At 33.1% G+C, this 19,936-nt stretch overlaps 1 protein-coding gene across 3 annotated transcripts in view; it reads right to left on the reverse strand.

Annotated features, from left to right (window-relative positions):
- The window catches only part of LOC126883135 (acetyl-CoA carboxylase), a 465,330-nt gene that overhangs the window by 252,921 nt on the left and 192,473 nt on the right, over window positions 1-19,936 (reverse strand). For all 3 annotated transcript variants that reach the window (XM_050648387.1, XM_050648384.1, XM_050648388.1), the window contains exon 3: window positions 13,987-14,052. In XM_050648387.1, coding sequence (XP_050504344.1) covers window positions 13,987-14,052 — 66 coding nt within the window. The remainder of the gene's footprint in view (window positions 1-13,986; window positions 14,053-19,936) is intronic.

The raw sequence follows: 19,936 nt of genomic DNA on the forward strand, positions 1-19,936 counted from the left end.
TTGAGGCAGGATTTGTATACAGGGTGAGTCATGAGGAACTGTACATACTCCTACCTCGTATAGAGGCCCCTATGGGGAATAACAAATGACCATTAAAAAGTGTCTGCTCCCATTGTTTATTAATATACAGGGCGAGTTTCGCAATTTTGACAGAAATTTGTATTCGTCATAATTTTTGAACGGTGAGATCGATGTGTCTCTTATTTTGGTCAATCGTTACACTATTACCACCTAATGAACTGATTTATTCAAACTAGAAAAAAATCAGGTCCTGCTTTAAAAAAATTAGTTCGTTTGGGTCTTAGAAAAAATTTCACCCTGTATACGCTTTTTGAAAACTATAATATGAATTTTACAAATTAGACAAATAGGCAATTAAAATGACATATTTATTTTTTTCCCCACACGATTACTTATTTTTTTATAAAAAAATCAAATTTGAGTATGAATTAAAAGTTTGGTAAAGTGAACCATAAACTTTTATTACAAAAATTAATTTTTTTTGAACAAATATTTAACTTATGTTACAACCCAATCAACTGATTTATACAAACTAGAAACAAATCAGGCCCGGATTTAAAAAATTTGTTGGTTTCGGTCTTAAAAAAAATTTCACCCTGTATAAGCTTTTTGAAAACTCTAATATGAATTTTACAAATTAGACAAATAGGCAATTAAAATCGCATATTCATTTTTTCCCCATACGATTACTTAATTTTTTATAAAAAAAATCAAATTTGACTATGAATAATTAGAAGTTTGGTAAAGTGAACAATATTTACTAGAAACTAGATTTAAAAAAATTAACTTTTATTACGAAAATAAATTTTTTTTTGAACAAATATTTAATTTATGTTACCACCCAATCAACTGATTTATACAAACTAGAAAAAAATCAGGCCCGGATTTAAAAATTACTTCGTTTTGGTCTTAGAAAAAATTTCACCCTGTATACGCTTTTTGAAAACTCTAGTATGAATTTTACAAATTAGACAAATAGGCAATTAAAATGGCGTACTTATTTTTCCCCTCACGATTACTTAATTTTTTATTAAAAAATCAAATTTGTCAAAATCGGAATTTTGCCATAAAAATAAAAAAAAATTAAACGTTTTTCTCAAAATTAAAAGCTTCACCATTTTTTTCTATACCACGTCAAGATCTAAAACCCATAACACTTCTCTTTGGACTCTATAGTTTAACATAGACGTGATCAAATATATAAATCTTAAATTTTTTCACTTAATTTTTGCGATTTAACTTTGCAATTCACGAATCTGCACCTTTTATTTTTAAAAATTCATAACTTTTATGAGAAGAAGACGGAAAGTCTACAACAATTTTCATATTCACAATGGTAAGAGATATGTGCTGTAAAATTTCAGAAAAAAAAATATTAAAATGGAACAGAGTTGTAGCGAGTTAAACCGTGATTTCATTTTTTTTTTCAGTTTTAGGTTAAAATTCCGATTTTGATAAATTTGATTTTTTAATAAAAAATTAAGTAATCGTGTGGAGAAAAAAATAAATATGCCATTTTAATTGCCTATTTGTCTAATTTTTAAAATTCATATTAGAGTTTTCAGAAAGAGTATACAGGGTGAAATTTTTTCTAAGACCAAAACGAACTAATTTATTAAATCCGGGCCTGATTTTTTTCTAGTTTGTATAAATCTGTTGATTGGGTGGTAACATAAGTTAAATATTTGTTAAAAAAAATTAATTTTTGTAATAAAAGTTAATTTTTTAAAATCTATGGTTCACTTTACCAAACTTTTAATTATTCAGTGTCAAATTTGATTTTTTTATAAAAAATTAAGTAATCGTGTGGGGAAAAAAATAAATATTCCATTTTAATTGCCTATTTGTCTAATTCGGAAAATTCATATTAGAGTTTTCAAAAAGCGTATACAGGGTGAAATTTTTCTAAGACCCAAACCAACTAATTTTTTTGAAGCCGGACCTGATTTTTTCTAGTTTGAATAAATCAGTTGATTAGGTGGTAATAGTGTAACGATTGACCAAAATAAGAGACACATCGATCTGACCGTTCAAAAATTATGACGAATACAAATTTCTGTCAAAATGCGAAACTCGCCCTGTATATTATTAAACAATGGGAGCAGACACTTTTTAATGGTCATTTGTTATTCCCCATAGGAGCCTCTACACGAGGTAGGAGTATGTACAGTTCCTCATGACTCACCCTGTATAATTGTGGAGCTATTAAAATAAATAATTTCATCATAGTGGTTGGTAATGTAAGTTTAAATTTTATTAGCTCTAATAAGGCATGGTTCAGCTCAGATATCTTCAAAAATTGCATTTTAAAGAATTTGTACCAGCAGTGAAAACATTTCAAGAGAAGACACTGGGAATACTGCCGGAAGAGGTGAAATGTTTTTTGATTTTAGACAATTCTCCTCCCTCTGAAAATATTCTATGATCAAAACATGGCAACTTTAGTTGTATGTTTTTGCCAAAAAATACATTGCTTATTCAACCTATGGATCCGGAAATAATTTTAGCAACCAAACGAATATACCGCAGAAAGTTTTTAGATGAAGTAATTACAGTAGAACCCCGTAAATCCGAACCCCGCTAATCTGAACTTTCGGCAAATCCGAACCAACGGAAAGTGAAAAAAATTTAAAAATTCAAGACAAAAACTTAAAAACATGTTTATTATACAGAGTAAAGCTAGAAAATTGGACAATGTAGGATTAATAGGACTTTTGACATAAAAATAAATATTATACTTTAATATATAGGTTTATAAAGTGTTTATAAAGGTTAAACACAAACTTACTTTGGTTCTCTCATAGTCAACTTGAGTACAAAAATATTGTCCACACTCTTCCGAGAACGTTTGGCTACTAAAAATCGCAATGAAAGCTTTGAACTACTAGTTAAGGCTATAACTTTCGGATAATCCGAACTTTTCGGAATCCGAACAGGCTGTCTCCCCAATTATTCGGATTTGCGGTGTTCTACTGTATATGATGAAGATAACGCAGAAGATACAAGAGGGCAGCATACCTTGCAAAACTTAACTGCTACAATTTAAAATCAACAATTTGACAAGTTTGCTACAGCATGGAAAGTGCTGCAAACATTAAAAAAGTGGTTGGAAGAATTTGTTTGATGGCCATACATTATATTTAGGAGGGAAGTTCCTGATTTCTGTAGTGTAATACATAATAATGCCGAAGAGGAAGTAACCCTCACCGCTGGACTCCACTTGCGATTTGTAGTCCCGAAGATTGAACACATTGTTTCAAATACAAGTCAATCCATGATTATTTGGTCGCAAATGGATTGACTTGTATAGGGCTTTTCATTCACAGTCATTTGTTTCGAGCTTCTGTCATATTTCGTATAATCCGTGTATAACATTAATATTAACATAACCTTATTGCAGTATATTAACGCTGTCTCAGCAAGAAAATGTATACCTTTTCCAGCATTAAATCGACTCAATCCATATTTAGTACAAGGAATATTACTTCTTGTATAGGAAATCAATCTACCTCGATAATATCTGTAAAAGGACGTCCTCAAGGAGGAGTCTTAAGATCTCTATTGTGGTGGATAGTGGTTGAAGATCTTTTAAAAAGGTTTTTTTTAACCAGATGATATAAAATAACAAAAAATTTATAGTCATAGTAGTTGGAGGTATTATTGCTGACAGTGTACAAATTACCTCAAACTTAGTAACGACCTGGTGTTCAAAAGACTTAGGAGTAGTAAATCGAAATAAAACGACACCTGATTCATTCACACTTAGGAGGAAATTATCCTCTGACTATGAATACATTTACTTTGTTGTTTTTGTGTCTTCTAACATGTCTTGTAATATGTCGTAGTCATGGTAGCCCCCACTTTTTAATGTCGTACAATATCATGCTTATTCAATTAATTGATTCCATCGTTTAAATGGGGTAGTGATGCGCATTATAAGGTGTTGCTTCCAGATAACACCTCTAGCCTCTCCTACTCAATTCCCATTCTCACCTCCAAGAAGTATGATCTTGATCACACGGTTGAACCCTGGTAAACCTGAGCAACCCTACTGGAAATTGGGTAACCAACCCCAATTGAAGGTAGGGTCAGGGCAGACGAGGAAGGGAGAAACCAAAGCTTTTTCAGAAGCTATAGCCAGCAGCCCTGGCACTGGACTCAGGCGCAATAGGCCGATAACCTGCTCACCTTAAACTCCGCTATCACGAATGCTAGAAACAATGAACAAACCGGACGGGCCAACGAACAACGACAAAAGTTACGAAATAACGACTCAACGATGGATTTACGACGGGGAACCTGAAATGTCCAAACCATGCTGCAATGCAAAGTATTGCACATAAACTACAGAAGTATGAAGTGGACGTAGCAGCTCTCCAAGAAATCAGATTTAAAGGACATAGTTGCATAAATAAAAAGAATACAGTATGTTACAGTATAACGCAAGCAAACAGAGCTTATTTTACCCCTCCCATATATTTCGGTCTAAAAGTGTCCACCGAAATACAAAGATGAGAATCTATAAAACTTTAATTCGACCAATAACATGATATGGCAGTGAAGCCTGGGCCCTGAAAGAAACATCTAAAAACAAGCCCTACACATTCGAAAGGAAAGTACTGAGGAGAATACTAGGACCTGTAAGGGAAAACGGAATCTTCAGAAGTCGATACAACAACGAACTTTATGAACTTTATAAGGAAGCACCCCTGTCAGACTTCATTAGAATACAAAGATTGCAATGGGTCGGCCATGTGATAAGAATGGGAGAGGATATGCTACCAAAAAGAGCACTGAATACTAGAATGCAGGGAAAGAGACCGGTTGGAAAGCCAAGAAAGCGCTGGGAAGACACAGTAAACAGCGATGCACAAGCCCTTTTAGGAGTCCGTGTATGGAGAAGAGCAGCCTCAGACAAGCAAGAGTGGAGGCAAAAAATAAAGGAGGCCAAGGCCCAATTTGGGCTGTACTGCCGTAGAAGAAGAAGAAGATGAACTACTATGGAGCAGAAAGACAAGGATACTTTGGAGTGGATTTTATGGTAAGCCATAAATGCCGCAGGTCGGTATTGTGTTTCACTCCAGCTAATGAAAGAATGCGTAAAATACGCCTAAGGGGAAAATGTTATAATATTGCAATTATTAATATTCTGGGTGATATGAACGCCAAGCTGGGAAAGGAGCTAATCTATGCACAATGCTTTGGTAAGGATAGATTACATGATATTACCAGCAACAAAAGTATAAGAGGGGTACAGTTGGCAACGGCAAATAAACTCAGAGAGTTAGTACGTGTTTTCCCCATAAAAATATTCAATAAGAAACCTGAATGATACCTGGTACTAATAAATTTCAAATCAATCAGTATATGATCAATCAAATTGATCACATAATAATATTCAAACGGTGGGCAACATCCGTAACAGATATTAGATCTTATAGAGGCGCAAATTGCGATTCGGACCATTTGTTGGTTATATCGAAGATAAAACGAGGAATATCAATGGTAAGAAAAGAGAAAGGCGTAAAACAAAGGAAATGAAACACATATATGTTTAAAAATCATAAATAGAAAAATGAGTACAAGCAGAAAATAAAAGTAATATTAAATGAAAGAGAGGAACGAAACAACAGGGAAGACGAATAGAATGTCATCCAAACGACAATTACGAATACAACAAAGGAAATATTAGGTGAAACCTCAAGCAAAAGAAACGAGGAATGGTTTTGACCAAGATTGCCAACAAGTAATAAATAGCAAAAATATAGCTAGACAGAAATGTCTACAGAGGAATTCCCGATTGAATAGAAGAGCATATGAAGAACTGAGAAAAGATGCAAAGAAAATATGTAGAAGGAAAAAGAGAGAAATGTTGAATAGAAAAATACAACAAATTACAGATTATAATAACAGAAGAGAGACTAGAAAATTTTACAAGGAAACCAAACAATACATACAAGGATACATGACAAGAACAACAGTTTGCAAGGACAAAAATGGGGCAATTATCAACGAGAAAGAGGAACGAATGAAAAGGTGAGACGAGCATTTTCAAGAGCTCTCAAACCGGTAGAAATGTTTTAAGAAGTGGAAGTAGGATATTGAAGATGGTTCAAAAAGTTCGTCAATTAAGTACTAGGACCATTACTGAGCATGTGGACATTAATAAAGAAGAAGAGACACAAACTGAAAAGTCTCAGATTCAGAATTCACCATTATAACAAAAATTAATATGGTAAATAGTTAAATCTGAAACTTTTCTTGTTCGAAGTTCTTTCTGGTAAATCCTTAATCTGCGACTTTTACAATTTATAAGACAGGAGACGACGAATATAGAAAACAAAAAGGACTTTACTATATGCAGTCACATTCTGTTTTCATTCGTCTAGGAAAAGGACAGAAAGAAACTTCCTAGTACTCAAATCTGAGTAAAGATAGAAAGTGAAATTTAATAAAAAATTTTCCTCTTGGTAAAAGGTATATTAGTTTAAAAAGCCCTAAAGGGCTACAAACATATGAACAAAACGTTTTCGCTCTGTAACAAGAGCATCATCAGTGTTACAACATGGTGAGCCAACCAAAAAATACAAGGCTTTTCAAAAAACAGACAAAAGTCTAATATAAATAAATACATCGAAAAATCCAAAGGATGGATAAAATTTCTAAGGATACGGCCCTAGGGCAACATATGACTCCCACACGTGGTAAGTGGGTCAAAAGGTAACTAGGTCATTATGTTTTAAGAGGTGTCAGTTGCCTGCCACTTTTGTCTGTTTTTTGAAAGGCTTTGACCTTGTATTTTTTGGTTGGTCACCATGTTCTTGCAACACTGATGATGCCCTTGTTACAGAGCGAAAACGTTTTGTTCATATGTTTGTAGCCCTTTAGGGCTTTTTAAACTAATATACCTTTTACCAAGAGGAAAATTTTTTATTAAATTTCACTTGTAATTAATGGTATACAGCCAACTACAGGAATTTCTTCCTTGTGGATTTTTAAAGATAGAAAAGTAACAGACGGTTTTGCTTGTTTTCGATTCAGAGGGATGCACAATCCCTGGACAGCTATTTATGCCTTATAGGCTTCCTCCGCAGAGCAAGGGAAATTTCAAAGATCATTGAAATCCCCATTGGGACGCAATTCAGCAACATCTCTTAAACAAACTGAAAAGTCTCAGATGGAATTCACCATTATAACAAAAATTGAATGCAAACGGAATGTGACTGCATATAGTAGAGTCCTTTTTGTTATCTATATTCGTCGTCTGCTGTCTTATAAATTGTAAAAATCACAGATTAAGGATGTACCAGAAAGAACTTCTAATAAGAAAAGTTTCGGATATAAATAACTACTTACCATTTTAATTTTTGTTATAATGGTTGAATTCTGCATCTGAGACTTTTCAGTTGAAAAATCATGGTGATTTCAATGATCTTTGAAATTTCCCTTAAACAGATGGGCTGCTGGCTTTCGCTTCAGAGGTGTGCACGTTGCTCTGCTGAGGAAGTCTATAAGGCGGAAACAGCTGTCCAGGGATTGTGCATCCCTCTGAACCGAAAACAAGCAAAACAGTCGTTTACTTTACTAAAGAGAGACACATTTTGCAGAAGGAACTACACATGAGAAAAGTGTGTTGTAAGCTTATGCTTGGACTCAAAACGGCGGAACGGAAGATTTATCGTAGGATTTTGTTCTGACATCCTGGAATGCATCGAAAAAGACTCACACTTCTCATCAAAGGTTATTACTTGTGAAGAGACATGGATTTTTAATATGGACTTGAAACTAAGCTGCAATCCATGCAGTGAAAGACTACAAACTCTCCGAGAGTGAAAAAGCTAGGATGAGCAAATTCAAGACGATGCTGACTGATATACGTAGTGTAGCTCACATGTAATGGGTACTGGAAGGTCAGATAGTTAATAAATATTACTATTTAGTGGTTTTACGAAGAGTCCGAAGAACAAATTCTCCTGGATTTTCCATCACAACAACGCGCCGGCTCACAAAGCGCACTCTACAAGGACTAGTTGGAAAAAAATTAGGTCACAGTAATGAACTACCTGCCTTATTCGACAGATTTAGCACCCTACGACTGTTACTCTTAAGATATATCTAGTCCCTTTAGTCTAGTCTAGAACCTAGTAAGATATATCTCAACCCTTTTAAAAACACCCAAACGCGCGAACACATATCACAGCAGATAAATAGTAAAATGCACAGAATATCAAATATACCAAACGAAAACAGAACTATTAACGAATGTTGGTACATACAATATTCAATAGTCGATTTTAGAGGACGTAAGGGAATCTTTAAAAACACCTACAATGTTGGCAAAAAATGACTGGACGAACCAAAAAATTCTAGACCTGATGGAAGTTCGACGAAAATACAAAAATAGAAGCTATTTCCTTGTGGCATTTTTATAATAAACTATTTTTAATGGGAAATAAGCCACAATTTTACCAAAAAAATGATTTTATTAAAGTTTCGAAGCCCAAATCGGGTTTCGTTGTCAAAACAGTATTTTGTATTTTGACAACGAAATCCGATTTGGGCTTCGAAACGTTAATAAAATCATTTTTTTGGTAAAATTGTGGCTTATTTCCCATTAAAAATAGTTTATTACAAAAATAGAAATATTATTAAATACCGTGAAATCAACAAACTCATAAAAAGAAAAATTAAACAGGCCAAAGAATCCTGGCTCGAGAATTCATGTCAAGAAATAGAAGACCTCCAAAAAAAGCATGATAGTTTCAACCTCCACAAGAAACTTAAATATACCTCCGGAATTAGAAAACAGAAAAATGCTCACGTACTTAAAACCGCAGACGGAAAAATTGTGATCACGAACAACAGTGCAAAGAATGGGAGAGACACATCAGTGACCTTTTTGACGATGCTTCTCGAGAAAATGTTCCAAATACTACCTGTGACAGACAACCAATTAAACAGAGGTCCCAGTATAATGAAGTCAGAAGTCATAAAAGCAATACAACAAGACAAAAACAATAAAGCACCTGGACCAGATCAAATCCCTGTTGAGCTACTTAAACTTTTAGATGAGGAAAACATTACCTACTTGACTAAGTACTTTCTTTAACAAAATTTATAACGAAGGAAAAATACCAGATGATTGGTTGGAGTCACTGTTTATAACATTACCAAAGAAAAGCAGGCCCACCAAATGCAGCGATTTTAGACTAATAAGTTTGATGAGTCACACACTTAAGATACTTTTACGTATTATGCAAAACCGAGTATTCCTTCTGTGCGAAACTAGAATGGGTAATAAGCAATTTGGATTTAGAAATGGTCTAGGAACTAGAGAAGCACTATTTTGTATGCGCGTTCTATTACAAAAAAGTTGCGAATTCCGAAAGACTGTTTATGTTTGTTTCATCGACTTCGAGAAGGCATTCGACCGAGTACAACATGATACACTTTTCGATTGTCTGCAGGCAGCAGGACTTGACCACTACGATATAAGACTGCTGAAATACTTATATTACAATCAAGTAGCCTCTATCCAAATTGGAGACAATCGTACTGAAAAACTGCCGATAAAACGTGGAGTACGACAAGGTTGTGTTTTATCACCCACCCCTTTTAATCTGTACTCTGAAGAAATCTTTAAGGAGGCTTTGGATGACAGACAAGAGGGAGTAAGGCTAGGCGGAGAAGTAATCAACAATATTAGATACGCTGACGATACAGCCATTCTTGCTGAAAATTTACAAGATCTTCAGACACTACTAAATCTAGTCAGTGAAGCAAGTTATCGGAGAGGCCTTAAAATCAACATTTCAAAAACAAAGTGGATGGCAGTTGGAAAGATTAATATAGATCAAGGTCAGCTTTCTCTTGATGGAGAGGAGTTAGAACGGGTAAATCATTTCAAGTACCTTGGCAGCTGGTTTATTAAGAGTAAACAGTAGCGATCAACAGGTAGCGAAAACGCGTTCCAAGATTGCGGCTGTAATTTAGAATATTTTTTCGAGATATTTGGCACACGTATTCGTAATATAATAAAGAATGGCGGTGCAGAGCCCAATTTGAAAAATATAATAATATGTGGAAATTACTCTGTAATTAAATACAATATTAAAAAAATGAGCCTGTACCGCCATTAAGAAGAACAAAAAAATTCACTTTCTTCAAATAAACTTTTTTATCCGATGCCTAGATTTTGTGTCATTTTGGAACTACTAAAATTGTTTATTTCATTAGTAGTTCCAAAATGACACAAAATCTAGGCATCGGATAAAAAAGTTTATTTGAAGAAAGTGTATTTTTTTGTTCTTCTTAATGGCGGTACAGGCTCGTTTTCTTAGTATTGTATTTAATTACAGAGTAATTTCCACATATTATTATATTTTTCAAATTGGGCTCTGTACCGCCATACTTTATTATATTACGAATACGTGTGCCAAATATCTCGAAAAAATATTCTAAATTACAGCCGCAATCTTGGAACGCGTTTTGGCTACCTGTTGATCGCTACTGTATCACCTTAAATGTAAATTGTGACTCTGATGAAGAGATAATAACTAGGATCGAAATATCACGAAAGGCTTTAATGACCTGGAAACCAGTTTTATGTAACAGAAACCTGTCGATGAATATTCGAAAGAAGGTGCTGAAATGTTATGTGTGGTCTATCCTATTGTACAGTTGTGAGACATAGACGTTAAAAACCACAATGCTAAACAAAATAGAAGCATTCGAATTGTGGTGCTATCGACGAATCCTAAAGATATCATAGGTTTCGCACACTTCCAATGAACATGTTCTTCAAATGCTGAATTCAGAACGTCTGCTCATAAGCATCATAAAGAGGAGAAAAACAGAATACTTCGGCCATATAATTAGAGGACCTAAATACCATCTGCTTCGCCTTATAATACAAGGAAAAGTGGAGGGAAAGAGATGGATTGGTCGAAAGAAACTTTCATGGCTGCGTAATATTAGACAATGGTGTGGCTGCACAGTAGAAGAATTATTTCGCGCAGCAGCCGATAGAGAGAGATTTCAGGAAATTGTAAATAATATGATGACGGCCAACGTCTGAATACAGACACGGCACCTAAAGAAGAAGACTGTTACTGTTCCCAAAAATCAAATGCTGCTTGAAAGTAACTAGCCACGAGTCAGGAGAGAACGTACAACTAAAATCGACACAGATACCCCAACAGCCTATCGGAAGATGACCGAGAGCACTGTTTCGCACAGTGGAAGGTGGAAGGTTAGCATAGAGCAGTGTAGTGAAGCGGAAGGAGAATACAATAAAGGGGAAAAATTAAATATAAAAAATTGCTAATCTTACCAGACCTCGCATCACTTATATACAGGGTGTTTGGTAAAGAATGGGCCCTAGCTTAACCTCTGGTTCCTGAGGTTAAAATAGGCCGATTTAAGCTAACTTACCTTAGTACAAAGTTTATAATAACCGAGATACAGGGTGTCAAAGTTAAACTTTTTTTTTTATTTATTGTTGAATATTTCCTGACAGGTATGAGATAACAACATGAAATTTGGTATGTGGGGGTTTTTTGGGTCAAGAAAACTAAATTCCCTACCAAAAATTATGTATTGCCCAGAGGGCGCCACATACACCTTTCAGCACTCATTTATTACGTTCAATTTTTTTATCCCTCACTCTGTATAATTTTGACATTAACATTTTTATTTTCCTATTAGTTTTACTTAAAAAAGGTATACTTCTTTCATCTCCCTAAACTCAACCGTTTTCGAGATAAACGCATTTTAAATCTGCGATACACCATCATTTTTAGCATAATATCATTGTAGTTACACCCGAAAAGTAACTTAAAACCATAAAATTATCCAAAAATGTATCGCAAATTTCTTCAAATGGAATTTGCGATGCAATGACATAAATTTGAGAACTGGCACAATTATTATGGTTTTAAGTTATTTTTCGGGTGGAACTACAATGATATGCTAAAAATGATGGTGTATCGCAGATTTAAAATGCGTTTATCTCGAAAACGGTTGAGCTTAGGGAGATGAAAAAAGTATACCTTTTTTAAGTAAAACTAATAGGAGAATAAAAATTTTAATGTCAAAATTATACAGAGTGAGGGATAAAAAAAATTGAACATAATAAGTGAGTGCTGAAAGGCGTATGTGGCGCCCTCTGGGCAATACATAATTTTTGGTAGGAAATTTAGTTTTCTCGACCCAAAAAACCCCCACATACCAAATTTCATGTTGTTATCTCATACCTGTCAGGAAATATTCAATAATAAATAAAAAAAAAGTTTAACTTTGACACCCTGTATCTCGGTTATTATAAACTTTGTACTAAGGTAAGTTAGCTTAAATCGGCCTATTTTAACCCCAGGAACCTGAGGTTAAGCTATGGCCCATTCTTTACCAAACACCCTGTACTGTTATTTATGTAGGTACCGTACGCAAACATGTGAAATAGAAAATTAAAAAGAAATCCTTTGTAAAAGGTATAAAATTTTTTTTATTAAAAATCCCTTAAAAGGGCTACAGTTGCCATTAAGTCATTGAAATGTGATCAACTCAATTTGGATCCCACGTGTTGGCAAACCTGTATACTTTACCTTAGGGCATTATCCTGTTTGCCATGTGACCATCACAGGCCTTTTTATTGAAGTATGCACTTTTAAGGCATCTATATTTTATGTAAAGGGTTTTTACCCAGATATTTTTCTTTTGTGGCTCAGCTAGCATCCAGTTTATCGAACACTGATGATGATTTTTTATAAAAATCGAAAACGTTTTGTTGTGATGTAGCCCTTTTAAGGGATTTTTAATAAAAAAAATTTTTATACCTTTTACAAAGGATTTCTTTCCAATTTTGTGATTGATGGTATACAGCCAACTACAGGAAAACTTTTTCTTTTCCTTGTGGATTATGTGAAAAAGATTTTTTTTATGGCATAGATATTAATCATTCGGCCAGTCGCAATTAGATCAGAGTGTAATGTGTAGTGTGCTTGTTGAGTAAATGTCTTGTTACTTAGTAAAGTCATAGTATACTGCTAAAGAACCAGTAGGATCACTCCACGAAAATCCTTTGTCCTCTATGTTATATTTTGGTGACGGCGCATCAAATATTTTAGTCCTTCGCGCAGATTAATGACACCTTAAGCGCTGGTTTCCTCGAAAGCGGTGCCGACAACCTGCGATCGTAACACTGCGATGAATGACATCATAAAAAACTGTACCATGCAAAATAATAGCGTTGGTTTCCAACGATGCGTTGGAAGCCACCGCTTACTGAGCTTGCACATTCCATTGCCCCAGTGAAGAACCTTGAATTTTTCACAGTAATCTGACGTAATTCATCGCAGTGCTACGGTCGCTGTTTGTCGGTGCCGCTTTCGACGAAACCCATGCTTTACGGCATCCTACGTTTCCTGTGATTGATCGTTATCGTCGCGCATTCAAAATATTGTCTCAGCAGTAGATTGCAAAATTGGAACCATCAAAACTGGAGAGTGAATTAACTGATTCTTTAGCATTAAACTGTGGTAAAGTCGACTTAATTGTCTTTGCAAAGAGACGCTAATTGCATCCAAACGTCTTCGATTCCTCAGGTGAGTACTGATCCCACAAGAAATTACTTTAATTTATTAAATTTTTAATAAATAAAATTTCCTACCCAGGTGGGATTCGAACTCACAACCCTTGTTTTCACAGGCAGGCTTTACCGCTGAGCCACAGAGGGTATTGTGAAATAGATGACATACGACAAACGATCATTAACATATTTTAACAAATCACAACAAAAAAGTAAAGAATGAAGATAGTGAAGTTTTTCGTGAATATTAAACTGCGGATCACTGAAAGAAAAAAAAATAAAAGATAAAAACATAAAAAGGAAAATAAAGACGAATGAACAAGGCTTTTTATTGATGATGATGCTGACAATACCCGAGTTTCAAAATAAAAAAGGCTTACCTATGATCCACTGTGCGTTTTCGTGACCATTTTCAGTTGTATGATTCACATTTTCTGTTTCCGACTCTAAAAAATGGATTTAGTTAAAAAGATTATAACAAATTTTGCGGATGAATGATACATGGTGTTATTTGAGATGTAAAATTGTGATTGATGGCAAAGTAGTAATAAAAATATCAATTGCACACTAATATCAGTTCTGGTATGCGAAATAATAATGACAGAACAAAAAGCCCATTAAAAACTCTTACAATTTTAGAAACAGATAGCAGGATTCAAGGGACCAGAAAAACAACGAATTCATAGGCAAAACAGCTGAACAGTTGAAAATGATTCGATATTAGGTCGATCTGCGCAGATCTGTTTAATGGATAAGAATTATTGGATATGTAATTTACTATATTAACAATAATTATTAAAAACAAGGGGTTCCCCATCTAATTTGGTTAATTAAAAAATTACTTTTTTTTACAAAAAAGATTTGGACCCGGGGAGGAATTATTTCAGATTTTTTGGATCATTCTAACTAAACACAAAAGGTCTTTTGTAATTTTTCTCTTAAGTGAATCGATTTCGAGTTATACACAATTTAAAACTGAAACAAGAACGAACGATGATGATTTTCAAGGGTAAAAAACACAAGTAAAAAATATCATTTTTATAATGATCAAGTACCTAAATTCAAGTTTAAACCTTCTTCTATGAGGCCCCGATACGAATTTTTGCCATGTTTTATTCTGAAATACATTTTTTAATAATTGGTAATGTAATGAGGAAGGTTCCTTATGGTATGACGGGCGATTAACAACTAAAAACAATGTTTTAAAATAAGTCACAAAACATATTTGGACATAAGTGCAAAATACCTATCAAGAACTGATAGAATCAGGTTTGAACTTGAATTTAGGTAGGTATGTACTTCGTAATTTCAAAAATGATATTTTTTAATTACGTTTTTGAGTCTTGAAAATCGTCGTAATCTTTCGTTATTTTTTCAGTTTTAAATTGTTTATAACTCGAAAACGGTCAACTTAAGGGAAACGGAACAAAATGCAAAATTTTGACGCATGTCAAAATTTTCAATGTGTTTTAATTGTATTCATTTTTTTCGAACCCTGAGAAAACTAATAAATATTTTTGAAAAATTTAAACGAAGAATGAAAGGCTACATTATTGCCGAGGGCCGAAAGTTCCTGAAAACTTCTATAATGTTTATTTTATTAAGTTACAGGGGTGAAAATAAAAGAGAAAATTTAGTGATTTTTAATTGCAAATTATTTCATTCAAAGAAACTTTTTATTTATTTTAAGGGACTTTCGGCCCTCGGTAATAAAGTAGTCTTTCATTCTGCGTTTAAATTTATCAAAAATACTTATTGATTTTCTCAGGATTCGAAAATTTTTTTTTCTGATTTTGGCTTTGGTTTAGAACTAGAACCTTTAGCCACGTAATTATATAACTTATCAGGGGAGTAATGTGTAGTGTGTGTGTTGAGTAAGTGTCTTGTTACTTTGCAAAGTCGACGTCATTGTCTTTGCAAAGAGACGCTAATTGTTTCCGAACGTCTGCGGTCCCTCCGGTGAGTACCGATCCCACAAGGACAGAAACTATTTTTCATTTTGAAAAAAAAAAAAATTAATATCTACATTTAAAACACATTTTTGACATAAAAAACACATTTTTGACGAAAAAAATTAATATCTACATTTAAAACACATTTTTGACATACGTAAAAATTTTGCATTTTGCTTCGGTCCCCTTAAGAGAACAACTACAAAAAACTTTTTTGTTTAGAATGATACAAATAATCTAAAATAATATCTGCACGTGCCGATTTTTTTTATTTACAAAAAAGTCATTTTTAATTGTTAACTAATTTATTAAATATAGTCAGAACAAAATTAGATCGGGTACTCCTGGTTTTTTATAACTGTTAACATACTAAATTACATACAGTCGGAAAAATGAAAGAATACCCATAGGCCAGGGTAATAAGACAAAAATATACCCCGTTCGTGACACTTCAGCAGCCAGGATACTGAAGCGTTTTTTCGACAAGTAATACCTATAGGAACAAATTGTAACTATTTCCTGCGTAGGATCTGGCGGCCATTTTTATTTATAAACAATTAACTGTCAAAAAATGGCATTTTTCCCTTTTTTTTTTCAAATCAATCGAAAACAGTGAAACTCATGATTTTTTTTAGTATAAATCTCTTTCAGATTATGGAAAAAGCTTTAAAATGACATATTACAAAGTTTGATATACTCATTTATTGTTCATATAATTGCAAAAAAAGGTCGGAATTGCAAAAAAAAATTATTTTCGCAATAAGTGTTGTAAAAATTAGTGTACAAGTTTGAAATATTTGTCAAATGAGGGTTCTTTGGAGCTTAATATGTGATAAAAATTTCAAAGCGATTCATTCAATTGTTTAAATTTTATTCAAATTGTTTATCCCAGAGAGCATTTTTTTGCTCTCTGGTCAGAGAGCATGACGTTAGAACCATTCCACAGGTGTCAAATGAAAGAGCATGAGCTATATTTTCAACTTGATTTAAAAAAGCGAATAAAAAATGCATTTATTAGTAATAAATAATTATGCAAAAGTATCGTAAATCTTTCCTTATAAACTTTTTGGATAAGTTTTTCCAAAAAAAATTAACTTTTTTACCCTGTTGTAAGTGCACAACTACCAAGTAATGTTATTTATATCATAATTGATAAAAAATTGTAATAAATATATATAATTTCTTACATAACAAAATAAAAAGTTTATAAGGAAAGATTTACGATACTTTTGCATAATTATTTATTACTAATAAATGCATTTTTTATTCGCTTTTTTTAAACCAAGTTGAAAATATAGCTCATGCTCTTTCATTTGACACCTGTGAAATGGTTCTAACGTCTTGTTTTTCTGACTTATGTTATTGCAAAAAAAATGCTCTCTGGGATAAACAATTTGAATAAAATTTAAACAAATGAATGAATCGCTTTGAAATTTTTATCACATATTAAGCACCAAAGAACCCTTATATGACAAAAATTTCAAAGCTGTACACTAATTTTTACAATAGATATTGCGAAATTAATTTTTTTTACAATTCCGACCTTTTTTCGCAATTATATTAACAATAAATGAGTATATCAAACTTTGTAGTACGTCGTTTTAAAGCTTTTTCCATAATCTCAAAGATATTTGTACAAAAAAAAACATAAGTTTCACTGTTTTCCATTGATTTGAAAAAAAAGGGAAAAATGCCATTTTTTGACACTTACTGTTTATAAATAAAAATGGCCGCCAGATCCTACGCAGGAAATAGTTACAATTTGCTCTTATAGGTATTACCTGTCGAAAAAACGCTTCAGTACCCTGGCTGCTCGAGTGTCATGAGAAAAACCTTATTACCCTGGACTACCATGAACGAACACATCAATCACTTATTTTGTATTTGCTGTCTTTTTCTATAACAAACGTTTGTTATTCATAGAAAAAGACAGCAAATACAAAATAAGTGATTAATGTGATCGTTTATGGGTATTCTTTAATTTTTCCGACTGTTGTGCTTATCCAATAATTCTTATCTATTAAACAGATCGGTGCAGATCTACCTTATATCGTATTTTTGTTGTCTTTTTAATTTCTTTTATGATTATTAAAGAATATCAAGAGTTGATAGGTATCTATTTCCGATGATAGTACAACGCGACTTTGATTTTCGTTTTGTTGTTAGTGTTAATGTGTTTAATTATGTTTAATATTCTGCTTGGCCGGCTTTTTTCTTTTAGTAATTGTAATAATCTTCTAATCTCACGTAATTCCACACACAATATGACACCATCACAGCAGAATCATAGCAAAAGCAAAAAGGATAATAGACTACGTCGCGCGTCATCTACACGCAAGAAATGAAACAAAATATGTGAAATGAAGCAAGTTAGCGTGGACAGAAAATAGAGCGAAAATCGGAGAAAACCGGTTCAGCAAAACCAGATAGAATATTGGAAAAGCTAAAGAAAAAATATTGAAGAAGGCAGAAAACATATGCGGCAACTTATCAATAAAAAATTAAATAAAAAAGACGATATTGTGAAATATACAACATACTAGAGTTGTGGAAAGAAATATATGGACAATGAAGAAACTGAAGACACAGAAGCCGAAGAAATTATAAAACAGAAAAGGGGAGAGAAAATCAATCGGAAGAAATAAGAACTGAACAATTAGAAGAAGCAATCAGTAGAATAAAAGTAGAAAAAGCCAGTGCAGCAAATAAAATTAATCCCAAAATTATAAAGTGAAATAGGCATTAACAAATGCAAGACTATAAAGGATAACAGAAGCAGAATATTGGGGATAATATTCGAGTGTTCTGCAAAGAACAAGAATTAGAGATGGTGACAACTTACGAGTATCTGACATGAAATATATCAATACAATAAATACCAGGGAAATTGTCTATAATTCAAAATAGCACGTATATAACGCAATCACAATGCCAACACTTCCAAATGCACGAGAGACATGAGTTATATACTTACATAAAAGGTACGAATGCATCAGATATAAATCAACAGAGAATAATAGCTGGAAAGACGAAGATGGAAGTTGGATAGGAAAAGAAACGAAAATATTAGAAACAAGTTCAACAGGTAGGTACTCATAGCAAAAAAATAGAAAAAAACTTAACTGGTATTGAACACCCAACTGAACATCAGTTAGGTGATAGAGGCCAAATGCATGAAAAAAGAAGAAGACGTAGGACTAGAAGAGGAGTGGAAGGAACAAATCCAGGAAACCGGGATTAAAAGAGGGAAACAGATGACGAAAATGGAAGAAGAACGGAAGGCGTGGAAAAATTGGGTAAAGTTGGATAGATGCCAGTAACATCTGACGCTCTTACATCACTATAAGAGCTTCTAAGAGTACCGTCATAGCCACCTTTACTTTACAATCCATGAAGAGAAAAAGGCAACGTCGCAATTGATGACGTCGGTAGTCTGACTTTCGGACTACAGCTTTCGAAAGTACGATTTTAAAGTACAAATTCTGGTAAAATTTATAGTATTTTTTCAGTCGAACAAGAAAATATTATTAATTAGAAGTTTGTACAAAATAATATTAAAAGTAATTCCTTGTAAGTAACGTTTATTATACAAAAAAAAACCAATAACAAGAATATAAACGGGATTCATTTTTTTTTCGAATCCTAAGAAAACTAATAAGTATTTTTCAAAAATTTAAACGCAAAATGAAAGATTACGTTAGGACCGAAGGCCGAAAGTCCCTGAAAACTTCTATGTTTATTTTAATAAGTTACAGGGGTGAAAAACTAAGAAAATTTAGTGTGATTTTTAGTTTCAAATATGTCATTAAAAAAACTTTTTATTCATTCTAAGGGACTTTCGGCCCTCGGTAATAAAGTAATCTTTCATTCTGCGTTTAAATTTTTCAAAAATACTTATTAGTTTTCTCAGGATTCGAAAAAAATGATTACATTTAAAATACAGGCGTCAAGATTTTGCATTTTGTTCCTTCCCACTTAAAGTTTGTCGCACTTATTTAGAAACACCCTGAATTGATATAGTCGGTTCGCTAAACTCAGACGCAACTGGCTAGATATTTTAGTCGATATTTTTTTTGTTTTTAGTCAATTTTGCAAAAATTGGCAAAATTACTAACTATTTAGTGATTATTAACTATTTAGTAATTATTTTTTGCCAATTTTACTAAAATTGGTAAAATTACCGACTAAAATATCTAGAAAGTTGCGTCTGAGTTTAGCGAACAGACTATAAAGAACAAATCTAGTTGTTAAACATAAGCGAATTAATAAAAAAACAGAATGTTAAGAAAACCAGAGTCTATAGTTGGGTTTTAATTTCAGTATTTTATAAATGCCCGGTACACCATAAAAATTTAACTGGTTAGCAACAATATTATTA

The sequence above is a fragment of the Diabrotica virgifera genome, chromosome 4 (genome assembly GCF_917563875.1).
Source record: "Diabrotica virgifera virgifera chromosome 4, PGI_DIABVI_V3a".
NCBI classification, from domain to species: Eukaryota; Metazoa; Arthropoda; class Insecta; order Coleoptera; family Chrysomelidae; genus Diabrotica; species Diabrotica virgifera.